Genomic DNA, 13,797 nt, shown 5'->3' with positions numbered 1-13,797 from the left:
AAAAAAAATAATAATAATAATAATAAAAAAGATTAGGTTATTGAACTAGTCTTAGACTGTAAGTAGATTTCCACAGGAGAAAATGGTGTCTACCTCAGTGAGCTCTTGGGAAAACTTTGCACAAAATTCTGAATTGAGGGGGAGTTCTAATTGTTTAAAAATCCTATTATATGTACATGTTTGAGGAAATGCTTGAAGGACTAGAGTCAGTACTGCGAAAGAGTTATTTGCTGATGTTTCTGATGGCTCTGTTGAGAACCCCATGATTTATATCAGCACTAAAAAAAATCCAGTTCGTGCTGTCATCTTGGTTTTCTTTTAATTTAATTTTTTAAGAGAAATGAACAGAATTCTCATCAAGTCTTTCCTTCCTAACTCTTCTATTTTAAGTTTTCTTTTATCAGTCTTTATTTTCTTTCTTATCAGGTGTTCCTTTTCTAACTCTCCTACTTATCTGGTTCTTAGGTTTTGAACTTGGCTTCGCTATGGCAAGTCCGAATGCCCTGGTGTGCTGGGAGGCTCAGTTTGGTGACTTCCACAACACGGCACAGTGTATAATAGACCAGTTCATCAGCTCAGGGCAGGCTAAGTGGGTTCGTCACAACGGGATTGTTCTGCTCTTGCCACATGGCATGGAAGGAATGGTAAGGGCCTCTGACTCTGATGATTTCACACTGATGGCCAGCTAAACTTCACCACACCCTCAATTCCCCTCCTCAAGGGAAGAGCAGGAGGGGTGGAAATAATGATTTAAAAAAAAAAAAAAAAAAAAACCGTATGGTTTGAGATAAGGATAATTTAATTGAAGGAAGAAGAATGAGAAAAATAAGTAGAGCCACGTAGAAAGAAAGCACTTATTCTCTACCTCGTATTAGCAAGCGATGTTTGGTCACATCTTTGGAACCAGGGCCTCAGTGATTGTTTGAGAGGACAGATGTTTTCATAACGAGAGCCCCTCGTTTTTTGGCTGAGTGTGATGTCATATAATATAGAATGTTCCCTTTTTTTTTTTTTTTTTTTTGTTTGGGTCAGCTGCCCTGGCCATTTCCCCTCCTCTCTTCTTGTCCACCCCCAGCCTACTGGCTATAAGGGGTTTGGAGAGAGTTTTGGTGCAGTGCCAGCATTGTCAGCAGCAGCTGAAATACTCATATCACGTTATCAGTGCTGTTCTAACCACAGATACAGAGCACAGCACTGTATGGGCTACTGTGAGGAAAATTAACTCCAAGTCCATCTGTAAAATCCACCAGCGTTGTTGGGATCCTGTGGTGATATCAAGGTGGAGCAGGAGAAGGTGCTACTTATGTTGGACTGCTTCATTGCTACAAAGATGAATTTGGATAGTTGGATCAGTGAGAACTAGAGAAAATGGAAGAATATTTCTGAGTGCTTAGCATGGTGTTCTGTTTTGTGGTGTGTACCACTTTTTCCATGTTATACGACACATTTAATGTCTTGATGGATAGCAGCAAGTGAATACAAAGAACATTTCTATGACTTTGCTGTGCATTCTGTCTCTTTCTCTAAGAAAATACCTCTTTTCCTAAAAAAGCTGGATTCTCCATGTACAGTTAAAAAAAATTGTCTAACAGTACTTAGTTTTATTTTGCATTTAGCATGTCTCTGTAAACTGTTCTAAATTCACTGGTAATGAAATGATGCAAAATTTTAAAGCTTCTTCAAAAATCATTGATATTAAATAACTTTGATGAGAAATAATCAATTTTTGGAAAGGAAAATGTTTCTGAGAGCAGTTGACTCCCTTCTTTGGTGGCTCACGGTAGGAAATGTACCGTGTCTTAGAGGGAAAGAGCATAGGCTCTGTGTATAACGTACATGGAGTTCTGTATCAGTGGTAGACTTGTTTTTCAAATGTTTAAAATTATTTTTAAGTATTAAACATACATCATGAGAGGCTAAGATAACTTTTTCCTTTTCAAATATATAGATACTTGTGAACTGATGCCTGATTATTTCTAGTTTTCTGTTAAGAAAAGCATCATATGCTGCAGCAGCAGCAGTCTCTGTCAGTAAACATGCTCCAGATCCTTTCACTACAAACTGCTCAGTTTTCATTCTCACAAACAATTTAGTTTTATTTCCATTCAATTATAATCCTGAAATGCTGGGTTGCATTCATATCCTGCGAATGGCTTTTCATTCCCATTTGTGTGTATGAAATGAAAGACCTAATGCATTTCACGAGAGATTTGATAAATACATATCTTTTTTTGTTTTTTTAAATGAATCAGGAGGGACAGCCTGAATGTGCCCTCAGCAGGAAGTATGGTCCTGTGCAGAGAAGCACTCAGCTGAGAGGAGTTGGTTCTCTGCTACTTACAGTACATTAGTCTTTCTGTTCTCATAGCCACTTGGCAGCTAAGAGTTGCCCAGCACTTCTGAAACATGCTTATTTTGCTGCTAGTGTCAGGTGTTCTTAGAATATTTAAAAATCCCACCAGGCTGTTGAAATCTGTTGCCTTCTCAGAGGAGCTTTCCATTACAGGAGTGTTATTCTCTCTAACTACAGTGTTGGGGACAGAATGATTTGGGGAAGGGTTCGTAATGGGATATGGATCCCTTCACCTCTAGGTCATGCATGCGCAGGCAAGTTGGCTGTGATTGAAAGACTCTGCTGCCAAATGGCTCCTTGGGGGCTCGTCTGAAAGTAGCTAATGGATTCAGTATAGGTCTCACCAGAGAGGTGGTCACAATAGAAATAAACCCTACTCCATCCCACGTAGCTGTCACTGTCAATCTGACTGGCAGTGTCAGCAGAGAAATCAAAGATGGATGTGAACGCTGAGGCTCTGCATTGAGGTTGTTGCTGGGGCAACATGTGTGTGGGTATGTTAGGGAAGCCTCCCATGTCACTCCTGTGATTTGTTTTTTAGTAACATCTCGGCTTCCAGCATTCTCCATTCAGTTTTGGTTTTGAAGCAGTGTTTTTGTACGTGTTAAGACTGTACTCAGTATAGGATTTTGTAGTTCTACAGCAAATAGACAAGTAAAGCAGTATTACACCAATATTAGACTTTTATTCTGTACCATGTTATTTCTGCTTCTTATTTCACAAGCCCTAACACGATGCATTATTGAGCATCTCAAAAGTGGAGACAGATTTCAACAGTACTTGTGCGGGGTACAGCTCATGGCTGTTTGTGTTGTTCATACGTTTCCAGTGAAGAAACTGTTTCTTTCCTTTGAATTCTGTTAGTGCACGGAGTGAACCCTGTGCTTGAAAGCAGAGAGAATCGTGTTGAATCAAAGTAATAGCTGTCATAGTAGTGATTTTGAAGGCATTCATTCATGTTCTGACTCAGGGAGTTATGATAACAGACAAAGACACGCAAAGAAAAAAGCATCGTTAGCTTAGAAGCCATGGAGAGAGTTGAGAGGTGTAATAGATTGTTTTCAGGTTAAAATACTTGGAGACTGTCTCCAAAATGAAGGTCTGACCTAACAGTTACTGTTCAGTAACTGAACAAGCAAAGACTGCCAGCATTAGGGATAAATAAAAAAGCACACTGCATTCTCCTCCTCGCAGCTTTCTCTCATCCATTACAAATGAGGATGTGAGAGGGGGAGATAACATTCTGTTACACCTCTTATTCCTGATATTGTCCATCACTTTTTGCTAGTAAAAAATGGATCTAGCAATATTTGTGTGTTAAAAGAAATTACCTTGGGTACTTCTAGTGGGAAAGCAGATGTGAGCGTACAGTACTTTGACAGAATAAATACCTCTTGAGGCAGTAATTAATCACAGGCTAATCTGGCAGACAGTGCTTACGTGCATTTTGATCTGTTTTAGCTGAAGCATTCGTTAAGGCTATCTTGTCCTGTACTGATCACTTAACAATCTCTCTCTGAGAGAGAGATCCTGAGCCTACGTTGGTTGCTATCATAGCAAAGACTGTCAGCAGCTAACTTTGCATACAGGTGTGATTTGCCCCCCCAGAAAAGTGAGAAACACTACAGCATGCTGAAGCACAGTGTTTCTACTCCTTATTTTCCTCCTGCTCATTTTTGCCCTGCGTTAGCAAGGGTTTTTTTTTATGTCCAGGTGGACTTACTGCACTTTCATAGTTAAAAGCATTGAAAATCCATTGAAACCTAGCCTTCTCCTGTGAAAGTGTTCTATGGGAAACAAAGAATTGCAGTCCTTCGGTGTGTCTTTCATCTCCTCACTGCTGCTACTAATGATTTGGAGGCAGATGTGCAGCCTGGTGCAGAGGTGCAAGGGTGAATGGAAGTACTTAAACAGTGAGTGGCCTAAACTGATGTCTGACTGCTGATTTGGCTTTTTAATGTTGTCTTAAATGATGTGATTACCAGGGTCCAGAGCATTCATCAGCCAGGCCTGAAAGGTTTCTGCAGATGAGCAATGACGATTCTGATGCTTATCCAGTAAGTAGATCTGTCAAAAGCCCTGTTCTTTTTGCTGCTCTTCACCTTTCAGAGATTTATTTTGAGCCAGGTTGTGTTGGCTTCATCATTAGAAAAATCATTTTATTGCCACAAATAGCGCTCTGTTGTTTGCCACAGAAGAAAAAACATTTGAGTTACTTTTTTTTTTTTTTTAATCTGAATAACCCTTTTTTTGGCTAGGAAGTGGGATAAGATTTAGCTGCAAGAGTTAATGTAACATTAACTTGATCCCAGTAAAAATAACGGGCGTGTGCAGTCTAGGCTGTTTCATTTCAAAGATGAGATCATATACAATTAATCTCTGGCAGCATGATCTCTTTATGGCTGTTCCTCAGGGCCAGTGATTCTGCCTGTATATATTGCTGTGCATACTGCAAATAAGTGTCTCTAGCAAATTTCTAAAGGAGGCCATGTGAAACTACTCCTGGCTTTTTGCACTGGAGCTAAATTGTACTGCTGGGAGCATGAAAGTAGGGCCAGCTTCTAAATTTAATTCAGCTCAGACCTTCGTAGTTTGATCATTCATTTCTACAGATAAAGTACGTAACTCTACAGGCTACTGGGCATTTACTTCCCACTGTGGGTTTTATAAGAAGCACTGTTAAAAATTAATTGAAAAGCTCATAAATTGAAAAATCAATGTATGCATTTCAGTTTTGGCCCTGATTTTGTTACCTTTGGAGTAAGGATAATTCCAAAGCAGTCTTCCTTTTCATGTAAAGGTGATCTTTGCCAGTGTACTGGCAGAATAAAGACCCGTTTGATTCAGTACATCTAAGGACAAATTTAATTGCACATAATAAGGAAGTAGTAAATATTATCAGAGGAGCTAAATAACTATTCGTAACGTGAACCAGGACATCTTTGTGTTAGATGGTGTATCAGTCTATATTGAGGTTATTATACCTACATAAATACTTACCTATCTCCATATATGCATTTGTATATGTATATAAAACATGTATATGTGTAAAATAAATACAAAATACGAAATTTATGTACTGAGATGAGGACAGGACACCTACCAAAAAAAAAGGGAGAGGGTTAGCTATACTTTGAAAAATTGGATTACTGTTCTAAATCTTTCAGAAAGGTTCTATTTTGTGCCTTAGACCTACTGAAATTCTAGTTCTCCTCACCCTTCCTTCCTGGACTTCCCAGCTTGCTGAAATTAAAGGAATGTTTTGCCTTTCTTCCTAGAATGATATAAAAATAAGTAAAAACAGAAGAGTGTTTGGTAGGGATGCTTCCCAAGCTAATAATATAATCTCAGCAGAGCTCTGCTATTTGAGTTTTCTGAGATAGGGAGTTGGTGAGAGTCAGAAATAGAAAGATGACTTTCAAGCTTTTTTTTTTTTTTCCTGATCTTTTTAAGATGTTTTTCTAATGGCTTTAATATCTCTCTCAGGAGTTCAGCAAACAGTTTGAAGTTTCCCAGCTGTATGAATGCAACTGGATTGTGGTGAATTGTTCAACTCCAGCCAACTACTTTCATGTCCTCAGAAGACAGATCTTGCTGCCATTCAGAAAACCGGTAGAGTTACTCTAATGGACTTCATTACTCTAGCTGTATTAACTGTTGAGTAAAGAAGGGATCTTTGTTTGCATATGCTGTACTGGTGAAAGGAAAGCGAAAGGTGAAAAGCCTCAACTGCACACAGGTGTTCAGTTTGGAGCGAAACTTAACTCTCGCTAGAAGTCTAAAACTGTATTTTCAGCTTGGCTTCTTTATGACTGTGCAGTCCATCAGATGGGTTTGTCAAGACACTGTGTGGCTAACAGGTTGCATGACTACAACCTGCATGTCTAATTGCTTGTGCTCCAAAAACCTGTGTCTATTTGAGTAAGCACTGACTGCCATCTTTAAAAAGGTGTTTTTTGTTTGGAGTCATAATGCCCTCTCCACTCCAGTGCCAGACCCTTTCCCTCTGCTCTTTTAGAGGTGTTCTTCTCTATTATTATGGAGAATTCACAAGTGCAAATTTGTCCACGCTTAGACTGGGATAACCATATACTGTAAGGCATTGCTGTTTGTGTCACTGCGTTGCTGTGACTGCAGTAGTGGCTAACGGATCAGCAAGGGAAAACTTAGAAGCTCAGCTTGGGTTTCCCCAGAATACATCATCTCAGCTGGTCTCACATGGAAATGCTGACCGAAGTGCTCCATCACTCTGAGATTTTTAACCTTTATAGATGTTGCTTGTAGCTAAAATATAGAATTGCAATTATTTCTTCCTTTCAAGGCCAGTTACCACGAATCCTTTTAGAGGCTAACTGATTTCAGGCATGGCTGCTAAAACACAGATTTTGGAGAAAGCTCCATTAACTTTTGAAGCCATTCAGGCATCTTCAAAACTTGAAGACTAAGTTACAACTGTGGTATATTTCACATGTTTGTAGCTTGTGATTTGATTTTATTCTTAAAGAGAGGCATAAAGCAGTGGTTTTTGAGAATCCATGGAGAGAGTGAATTACCCAAATCTTTGGAATAATTATTAAACTCCATAGGCTTTCAAAACAGGAGAAAAACCATGAAAATGTATTGTTTGCTATTCATATTAATTTGATTTATAGTATTTTCAGTTTGTGTCTTTTGTATGAACATTGATAAGAATATTGCAAGTAATAATATAGATAAAGCTGCTCCTCAGTGCTGGAATTTTTTTTTTTTTTTTTTTTTTTACAGTTAATCATTTTGACACCCAAGTCACTGCTGAGGCATCCAGAAGCTAAATCCAGTTTTGACGAAATGGTCTCTGGTAAGTGATGTTAAAGTATTACAAACAAATAATCAGCTATACCAAGTTATATGTCAGATTGAAAACGTGAAGAAGAGAATCTGTTCTGGGGAGTTTGCCTTTTCCTTTGGCTTAATTTCTGTGGAGCTGATTTAACAAGCTCTAGCCTAGACTTTGGCCGAAATGTATGCATTCGGATACAGATGTTTATCTAGATAGATGTTATCTATCAGGCATTAGTTTTGCATTCCCTTCTCTATAGAGAGATTCTTCTTAGTAGACAGACTATGAGATCTTTTTGTTCTTTTTCCCTAAATTTGAAAGTTTGGATTGTTCTAATTTCTGTCCCCCCAGAGAAGGAAGGAATAGGCTGTAATCACAGCGTGCCCATTTGGAAGAACCAAGGTTCTATTTCTTACTGCTGCAGTCAGTTCTGGGGCTGAGTTGTCAAACCTGAGATCTACACTAAGTTCATTGCTACAGTGAGTTCAGAGCTATACACTACTACCTGAAGCTGCTGTTGGCAGCACCAAGAGATGATGTGTTTACTACAGATGTAACATCAAAAAATGAAGGAATAGTTCTTGCCATGCACTGGCTAGAATATATTAGAGTGGCATGAGGAAAGCATAGTAAATGATGAAAAATAATTGCTCATAGTTAGTGAGTGTGCTTAGGTGTGGTGATCTGTTTCAGATTCTAGCTGGTGTCTTGATTGCTGTCAGAAAAAAATCACTGCTCAGATTTTTCAAAGCATGTTACAGCGCATAAACATATGGAAATGTTGCAGTATCTCCTTTTTGTAAGTGAATAAAGTTTGCTTTTCAAGCAAATTTGTGAGATTCAATTACTGCTCAAATATTTTTTGGAATGAGTCAAATCAGAAATCTTGTGGGCATTGTGATTTGTCTCTGTTTAATGAGAGCCCCCGCTACTTCAGGGGTAGGAGGATAACCTTCAGTAGTTGCCGAAATTCACAGTTAATATCCAGTTCTGACTACTTTCATGTTCTTACTGTCTTGTTGACAGCAAGAAGTATTACTGACTCTCAGCTCACTTTTTGCTTTGTTTTTGACTGAAAGCTGAGACAGCTGGCCCAGTCAAGCACGGATTCAGTGTTTTTTAATGATGAATTCTGCTGTTCAGTGAGACGGGCTAATTCTGACATAAATCAGTTGTTTTTTTCACGTTTGCATTGCTGCTTTTCTCCCCCCAAGATAAATGGTTCTTCAACAGTAGCTTATTTTCCTAGTAAGTGGGTGTGCTTATTCAGACTGGGAGATTGTGCTGCTGTCTGCTACCTTGCAGCTGGTTAATGTGGGAATAATTTTAATCAATCATAGCAATGACCAAAGAAAAGGAATTTCTAGACTCTCTAGTTTCCCTTCGTGCCAGTGTAGAATTACTGCCTATCATACCTTCCAGTTTCATATATCCCAAGCAAACTGTTCTCCTGGGACAGGATACCATAGAGGAACAGACACCTCGCAGTCAGGTTATGCATCTGAATTGTATCCTATCACTTACGCATATGGATCAATACTATGCTAATTCTTTCTTTAGCTAATGCTGTTTTAGCTCTCAAACAGAGGTTTAAATCGCATAAATATATGCTGGTAATGTGCATGTGTCTAAATATTTTAGCAGAATTGTCAGTCTGAAAAGACAGAGTGGTAGCAGAGCCCCATGACCATTGTAATCTGTCAGTTGCTTGGTGAAGGTACATTTCCTGTGCTGCTTTATTCCAGTGTCACTTCCACTGAGAGCGCTTTTCTAATTATTGCTATAATTAGGTACCACTTTTCAACGTGTGATTCCTGAGAATGGACTGGCAGCTCAAGCACCACATGAGGTCAAGCGAGTGATTTTCTGTACAGGAAAAGTGTACTATGATCTTGTGAAAGAGAGAAAGAATCAAGACTTGGAGAAACAAGTAGCTATAACCAGACTTGAGCAGGTGAGCTCCCTGATCCTTCCAAAGACAGATGCTGGGGATACTTTTTAGCAAGGGCTTGCTGTGCCAGAGTTACCTCTGGTACTAAATGGTTAATTACAATAGTTGGTTATAATACATGAGAGGTGAAAAGTTTTACTATCAGAGGCTAACGCCATTAAGAGAAAGTTTTGCCAGTTACAAATCTCTCTTCCCAGATCTCACCATTCCCATTTGACCTGCTCAAAGAAGAACTTGACAAGTATCCAGACGCAGATCTAGTTTGGTGTCAGGAGGAACACAAAAACAGTGGATATTATGATTACGTCAAACCTCGTTTCCGCACGATTGTGAACCACACTCGACCTATTTGGTATGAGACTTTTAACAGTTGCTCCATCTCCTGGTCCAGTTTGTTTGGCAGGCTTTTGACTTGAGGATTTTATTTATGCAGAAGGCAGACTCTGTCCATAAGTCAGAGGACTCTGAGTTTGGGTTCTTGGTTGAAGGAGGAAGAGTCTAGACAACTGTTTCTCAAATACATAACAAACATCTTGATCCTCTTTGTAGTTCTGAAAGAAAATCAGTAGCATCTAGCTCTGTTTATTACGTCTTTGCACAGTGCTTAACTCTTCTGGCTTTTTCTCTTTTGTCTATGAATCTGTCTTTTTTAATAAATAATTTTCATCTACATTTTGGGCTTTTGGAGAAAGTAGTAGTTGTAAGAATTACATTCATTCCGTTAGCTTTGCATTTACTGTAGGTGATTGTCTTGAATCTGCACATGCAGCTGCTGAAGGAGCATTTTATTGCCTAGAGCAAGCTATCTAATTATGAGACAATGTAGCTGTCTGCTGTGGGTGGGATGGGGAGAAGACACAGTGAGGGAGAAAGAGGTGGGAGCTGACTGGAAGGTATAACTGATGGTACAAATTAGATTTGATTATATTTTTATTTAAGAAAGATTGATAATTTGTTCAAATCTGCTGAGTTGACTTAATAAATGCATTTAGCAGCATGCTCCCATACTTTTTAGTGTCAAAATAATCTCTCTTCTTACCTCATTTGACTGCCCAATTCTTTTTGTCACAAAGGTATGTTGGCCGAGAGCCTGCTGCTGCAGCTGCCACAGGCAACAAGAACACACATCTGGTGTCGCTCAGAAGGTTCCTGGATACAGCTTTCAACTTGGAGGCCTTTGAGGGAAAGACATTCTAACTGCAGGACACTGTCTCATCTCTATCTACGACTGTCTCAAATTTCAGCAGCCAAGGGAAGAATTAAAAGTGAATAGGAAAAATGCTGGAAATTATATAAGGATCCAGCAACTAACTTCATTACTCTGCACTTTTCTCCCAGTTTGTAAGAAAAAAACAACAAAAAAAAGCAACTTCCACCATTTTCTGTCACTTTTCTATTTAGTTTGGGAAATCTTTGGGACAAGGAGAATCTAGCTTAGAAAGGCTCTGATCTCAGACTGTAGACATTTTCAAATTGCTCGAAGTTGAGCAGGCATGGACAGCATGATGTCACTGTGCACATAGCCAAAAAAGAGGAAAGTGAGTTTGGAAGCCATTAAAGAAACAAGATGCATCATTTGACAACGATTGACAGTTGTTTCTAGACATATTGGAGAGGAATAACAGAACCAAAAAGCAAAGTTGCTACCATGACACTGATGGATTACTTAGGTACAGAAGTGTACTGGGTGTGGGTTTGGAAAGAGATGGTAAACTGCCATGACAAGGCTCGAAACAGGGAGTCAGGATTACAAAGTCAGTTAACTATGGGTGATTACAGAAGCGGTGTGGATGACTTGGATATAAGATAGAGGCACCACAATGGAGCTCACCACAGCTGTCAGAGCAGTGGCATATCAACAGGAGAGTTGAGCAGCAAAGTGATGATGAATGAATTCAGAGTAAGAAATGACAACGCCAGTTGTTTCCATTCCTTTGGGTGCCTGATTTGATGCCTTACGGTATGTAGGAAACTGGGGGGTCCTATGAACATCCTCATTTTGAATGGCTTCTTTCTCTCACCATATTACAAGGATTTGCCACCTTTGACCTGGTAGCACCTGTAAAAAGGCTGTGAGAAATGTGCATTTGTCAGCAAGTATTGGGTTCTCTGCTTTGTCCAGTTTTAATCACTCCCTCAAATTTCCTTGTTGATGTTAATTCAACTCTGAAATGTCAGTTCCCAATTCATTGATCCATTTTTATGTTGAAGAAGGTGGGCAAGCAACATTTGCTGATTGACCAAAAGCACATGCTGTATTTTTATCTTAAATTGTAATTGATTTTGTTGATCCTTTGTGCTTACTTGTTGGTTAGGCTATCAATTGCTATTTACTTTCAGTATGGGCATAAAGGGGAACTTCCTCAAAGGGCTCATCCTCTGCCAGGCAGCTGAGGGACAGCAAGTTCAAGAAGGTGGCAGGGAGCAGCAAGGGGATGGTTGCGCTCTAGAGAGAGTGCTTGGCTGCATTGGAGGCACTGCATGGCAGGGTGATCTCAAATTGCTTGAGCTTCATCTGCTCAAGTGCCAGAAAGCAGGTGGGCACAGGTTTCCACTCTCCTCTCTGTGTAAGACCTAGTGTTGTTGGATGTTCTGCTCCATCTGCTCCAGGAGAAATGGGATAGGGGGGTGAGCTTTTTGGCTGCAGATTCTGCAACACTACAGCCTGTATAGTGGCAAGAGACTTTATCCTTTCCTTCTGCGTTCTGTGGGATGACAGAGGGAAGTGTGCAGTTAGGGAAATAAGGGGTGTGGCAGGAATCAGAGGAATGGCTGTGCCTGTGTTGAGGCAGGAAACAATACCAAGCTGTGAGGGCCCTGTGCTCCTGCAGTGCCTGAGGGTTGTGCTAGATCCATTCATAACGAGTGACTGGAAAACACAGAGGAGTCCGCCATCTCCAATTCCCTGTCCTGAATGTGCTCCTGGGACATGCTCTTGTTCCTGGAAGTAAGTTCTACCCTGTTGTTGCTGTATTGGCTGTGACATAATAAGGCTTGACAGTTTATGCTTGATGGAAATAATCAAGTGATGCTGCAAAGCATCTTGTCAAAGTAAAAAGCTCTATTAAAAACTTTGAGCTATGATCACTTGCTGCTAGTACAAGCAGGTTACCAAAAGGCGATGTGCACCCATGCTGTCCCTTCACTTCATTCCACAGCCTGGAGGTAGCATGGTAAAAATAAAATCCTCCTATCAGAGCATAAAATTGGTGTGCTAAGGTGCTTACCTGGGTTCCAGAACCAAACCTAGTCAAACATTTATGAAAAATCAGTAGCATCCTTTTAAATTAGGCTGGTTGCCTTGGGCTTTCTCTGTCATTGAAACGCTGAAGTTAATTCAATCTTTTGAAACCTAATGAACTTGGAAAATACTGCTGTTGACAGCAGTGAAGATTGCCTCCTGTCCATTTCTGCAGTTCAAAACATTACGCTGATGGGCAGTAACCATCACCCAAAGTATTTTAATGCTTCTATGAATCTGTGTTTCTGTGGTAATAATTGAATGCGCCTAAATATTGCTGGCACCATTCATTGTGTTCTCAGTCTGCATAAAGCAGGTCAATGCTGCATGAAATATGATAAATGCATTTATGCCACAGTATATGCAGAGGTAAGAAACAAAATTAACATAGAAATGTAAGTGGTGAATGGCAGGTTTCCATTTTCATTGTGTATCATAGATTGTGGCATAATAGTTGCATAAAAATTCCATCAGAGAATGTAAAAAAACCACAAAACAATAAAATATGTAAGAAATTCTTTGTTATGCCTGTTCTCTTTACGGTTTCTCCTTTGAAGGCTGCTGTTAGTATCCATTCATGAGAATGCTAGGGCAGCTTATTTTTTACAGTTTCTGTTTGTTTCCCCAGTAGTAGCTTATTTAAATTCAGAGGCAAAGAAGGAGACACACAGCATTTGAACTGGAAAAAGCTAATTACTCAGAACCACTCGGTTAGAAGTAGTGATAAAAACATTGAGGTTATACTAGTACTGCTCACACTTCTATTTTCAAACAATTTTCTAATTACAAGGGTTGGACTGGAATTAATTTCTTCAATTTCAATACTGGACTTCATTTCTCTAAATATTTTGGCTCCGCATTATTAAATTATTGTTACTGTTGCCTGCACTTTCAGATAGCAACTGTTCAAAAGCCAGTAAATAGCTAAATGCATAGATTACATCTACTTGCAGAATTCTTCTACAACATAGCCCCTCATATAAAAAAGTTAGAGTTTTTAAGTAATAGCTGCATTATCAACAATGAATGCAGGTTTCTCTAAGGACAGCTTTAAATTGAGTTAAGAGTCTGATCACAGAAAAAATACTGTTAGAACTAGCTGACAGTTAGAATTTTTTTTTACATAACTAACAACCAGGTAATCTTTGCCAAGTGCTTGAGAAGAACTGAAGTATGATAGGCTTCTGCAGCTTCTCTGTGCTGCATTCCAATCACAGCTGTATAACTAGGAAGTAAGAGTGCAGGGAATTGACTTCATTGTATTTGAGGATGAGGCAGCACATTGTGCACATATGCCAAAAAAAGTATTCACTAAGGGAAGTCCCATTCCTCACATCGGTCTTGTTGATTACTGTTACCTTTACACATGTTGCAGCCTTGTGTTGCTTGATCTAGCTTTTTCCAGTTGGCACGTGTGACTTTGAACGTTGTGT

The 13,797-nt window shown here is 39.4% G+C and overlaps 1 protein-coding gene across 1 annotated transcript in view; it reads left to right on the top strand.

Annotated features, from left to right (window-relative positions):
* The window catches only part of OGDHL (oxoglutarate dehydrogenase L), a 50,126-nt gene extending 37,256 nt beyond the window's left edge, over positions 1-12,870 (top strand). Inside the window, exons 16-22 of the mRNA XM_031554348.2 lie at positions 466-644; positions 4,339-4,410; positions 5,840-5,965; positions 7,118-7,190; positions 8,963-9,126; positions 9,321-9,475; positions 10,197-12,870. Coding sequence (XP_031410208.1) covers positions 466-644; positions 4,339-4,410; positions 5,840-5,965; positions 7,118-7,190; positions 8,963-9,126; positions 9,321-9,475; positions 10,197-10,320 — 893 coding nt within the window. The 3' untranslated portion in view covers positions 10,321-12,870. The remainder of the gene's footprint in view (positions 1-465; positions 645-4,338; positions 4,411-5,839; positions 5,966-7,117; positions 7,191-8,962; positions 9,127-9,320; positions 9,476-10,196) is intronic.
* Positions 12,871-13,797: the final 927 nt, after the last annotated feature.

The sequence above is a fragment of the Meleagris gallopavo genome, chromosome 8 (assembly GCF_905368555.1).
Source record: "Meleagris gallopavo chromosome 8, MGAL_WU_HG_1.1, whole genome shotgun sequence".
Taxonomy (NCBI): Eukaryota; Metazoa; Chordata; class Aves; order Galliformes; family Phasianidae; genus Meleagris; species Meleagris gallopavo.
Note: the sequence above shows the minus strand (reverse complement) of the source record. Positions and strands in the feature narration are given on the sequence as shown.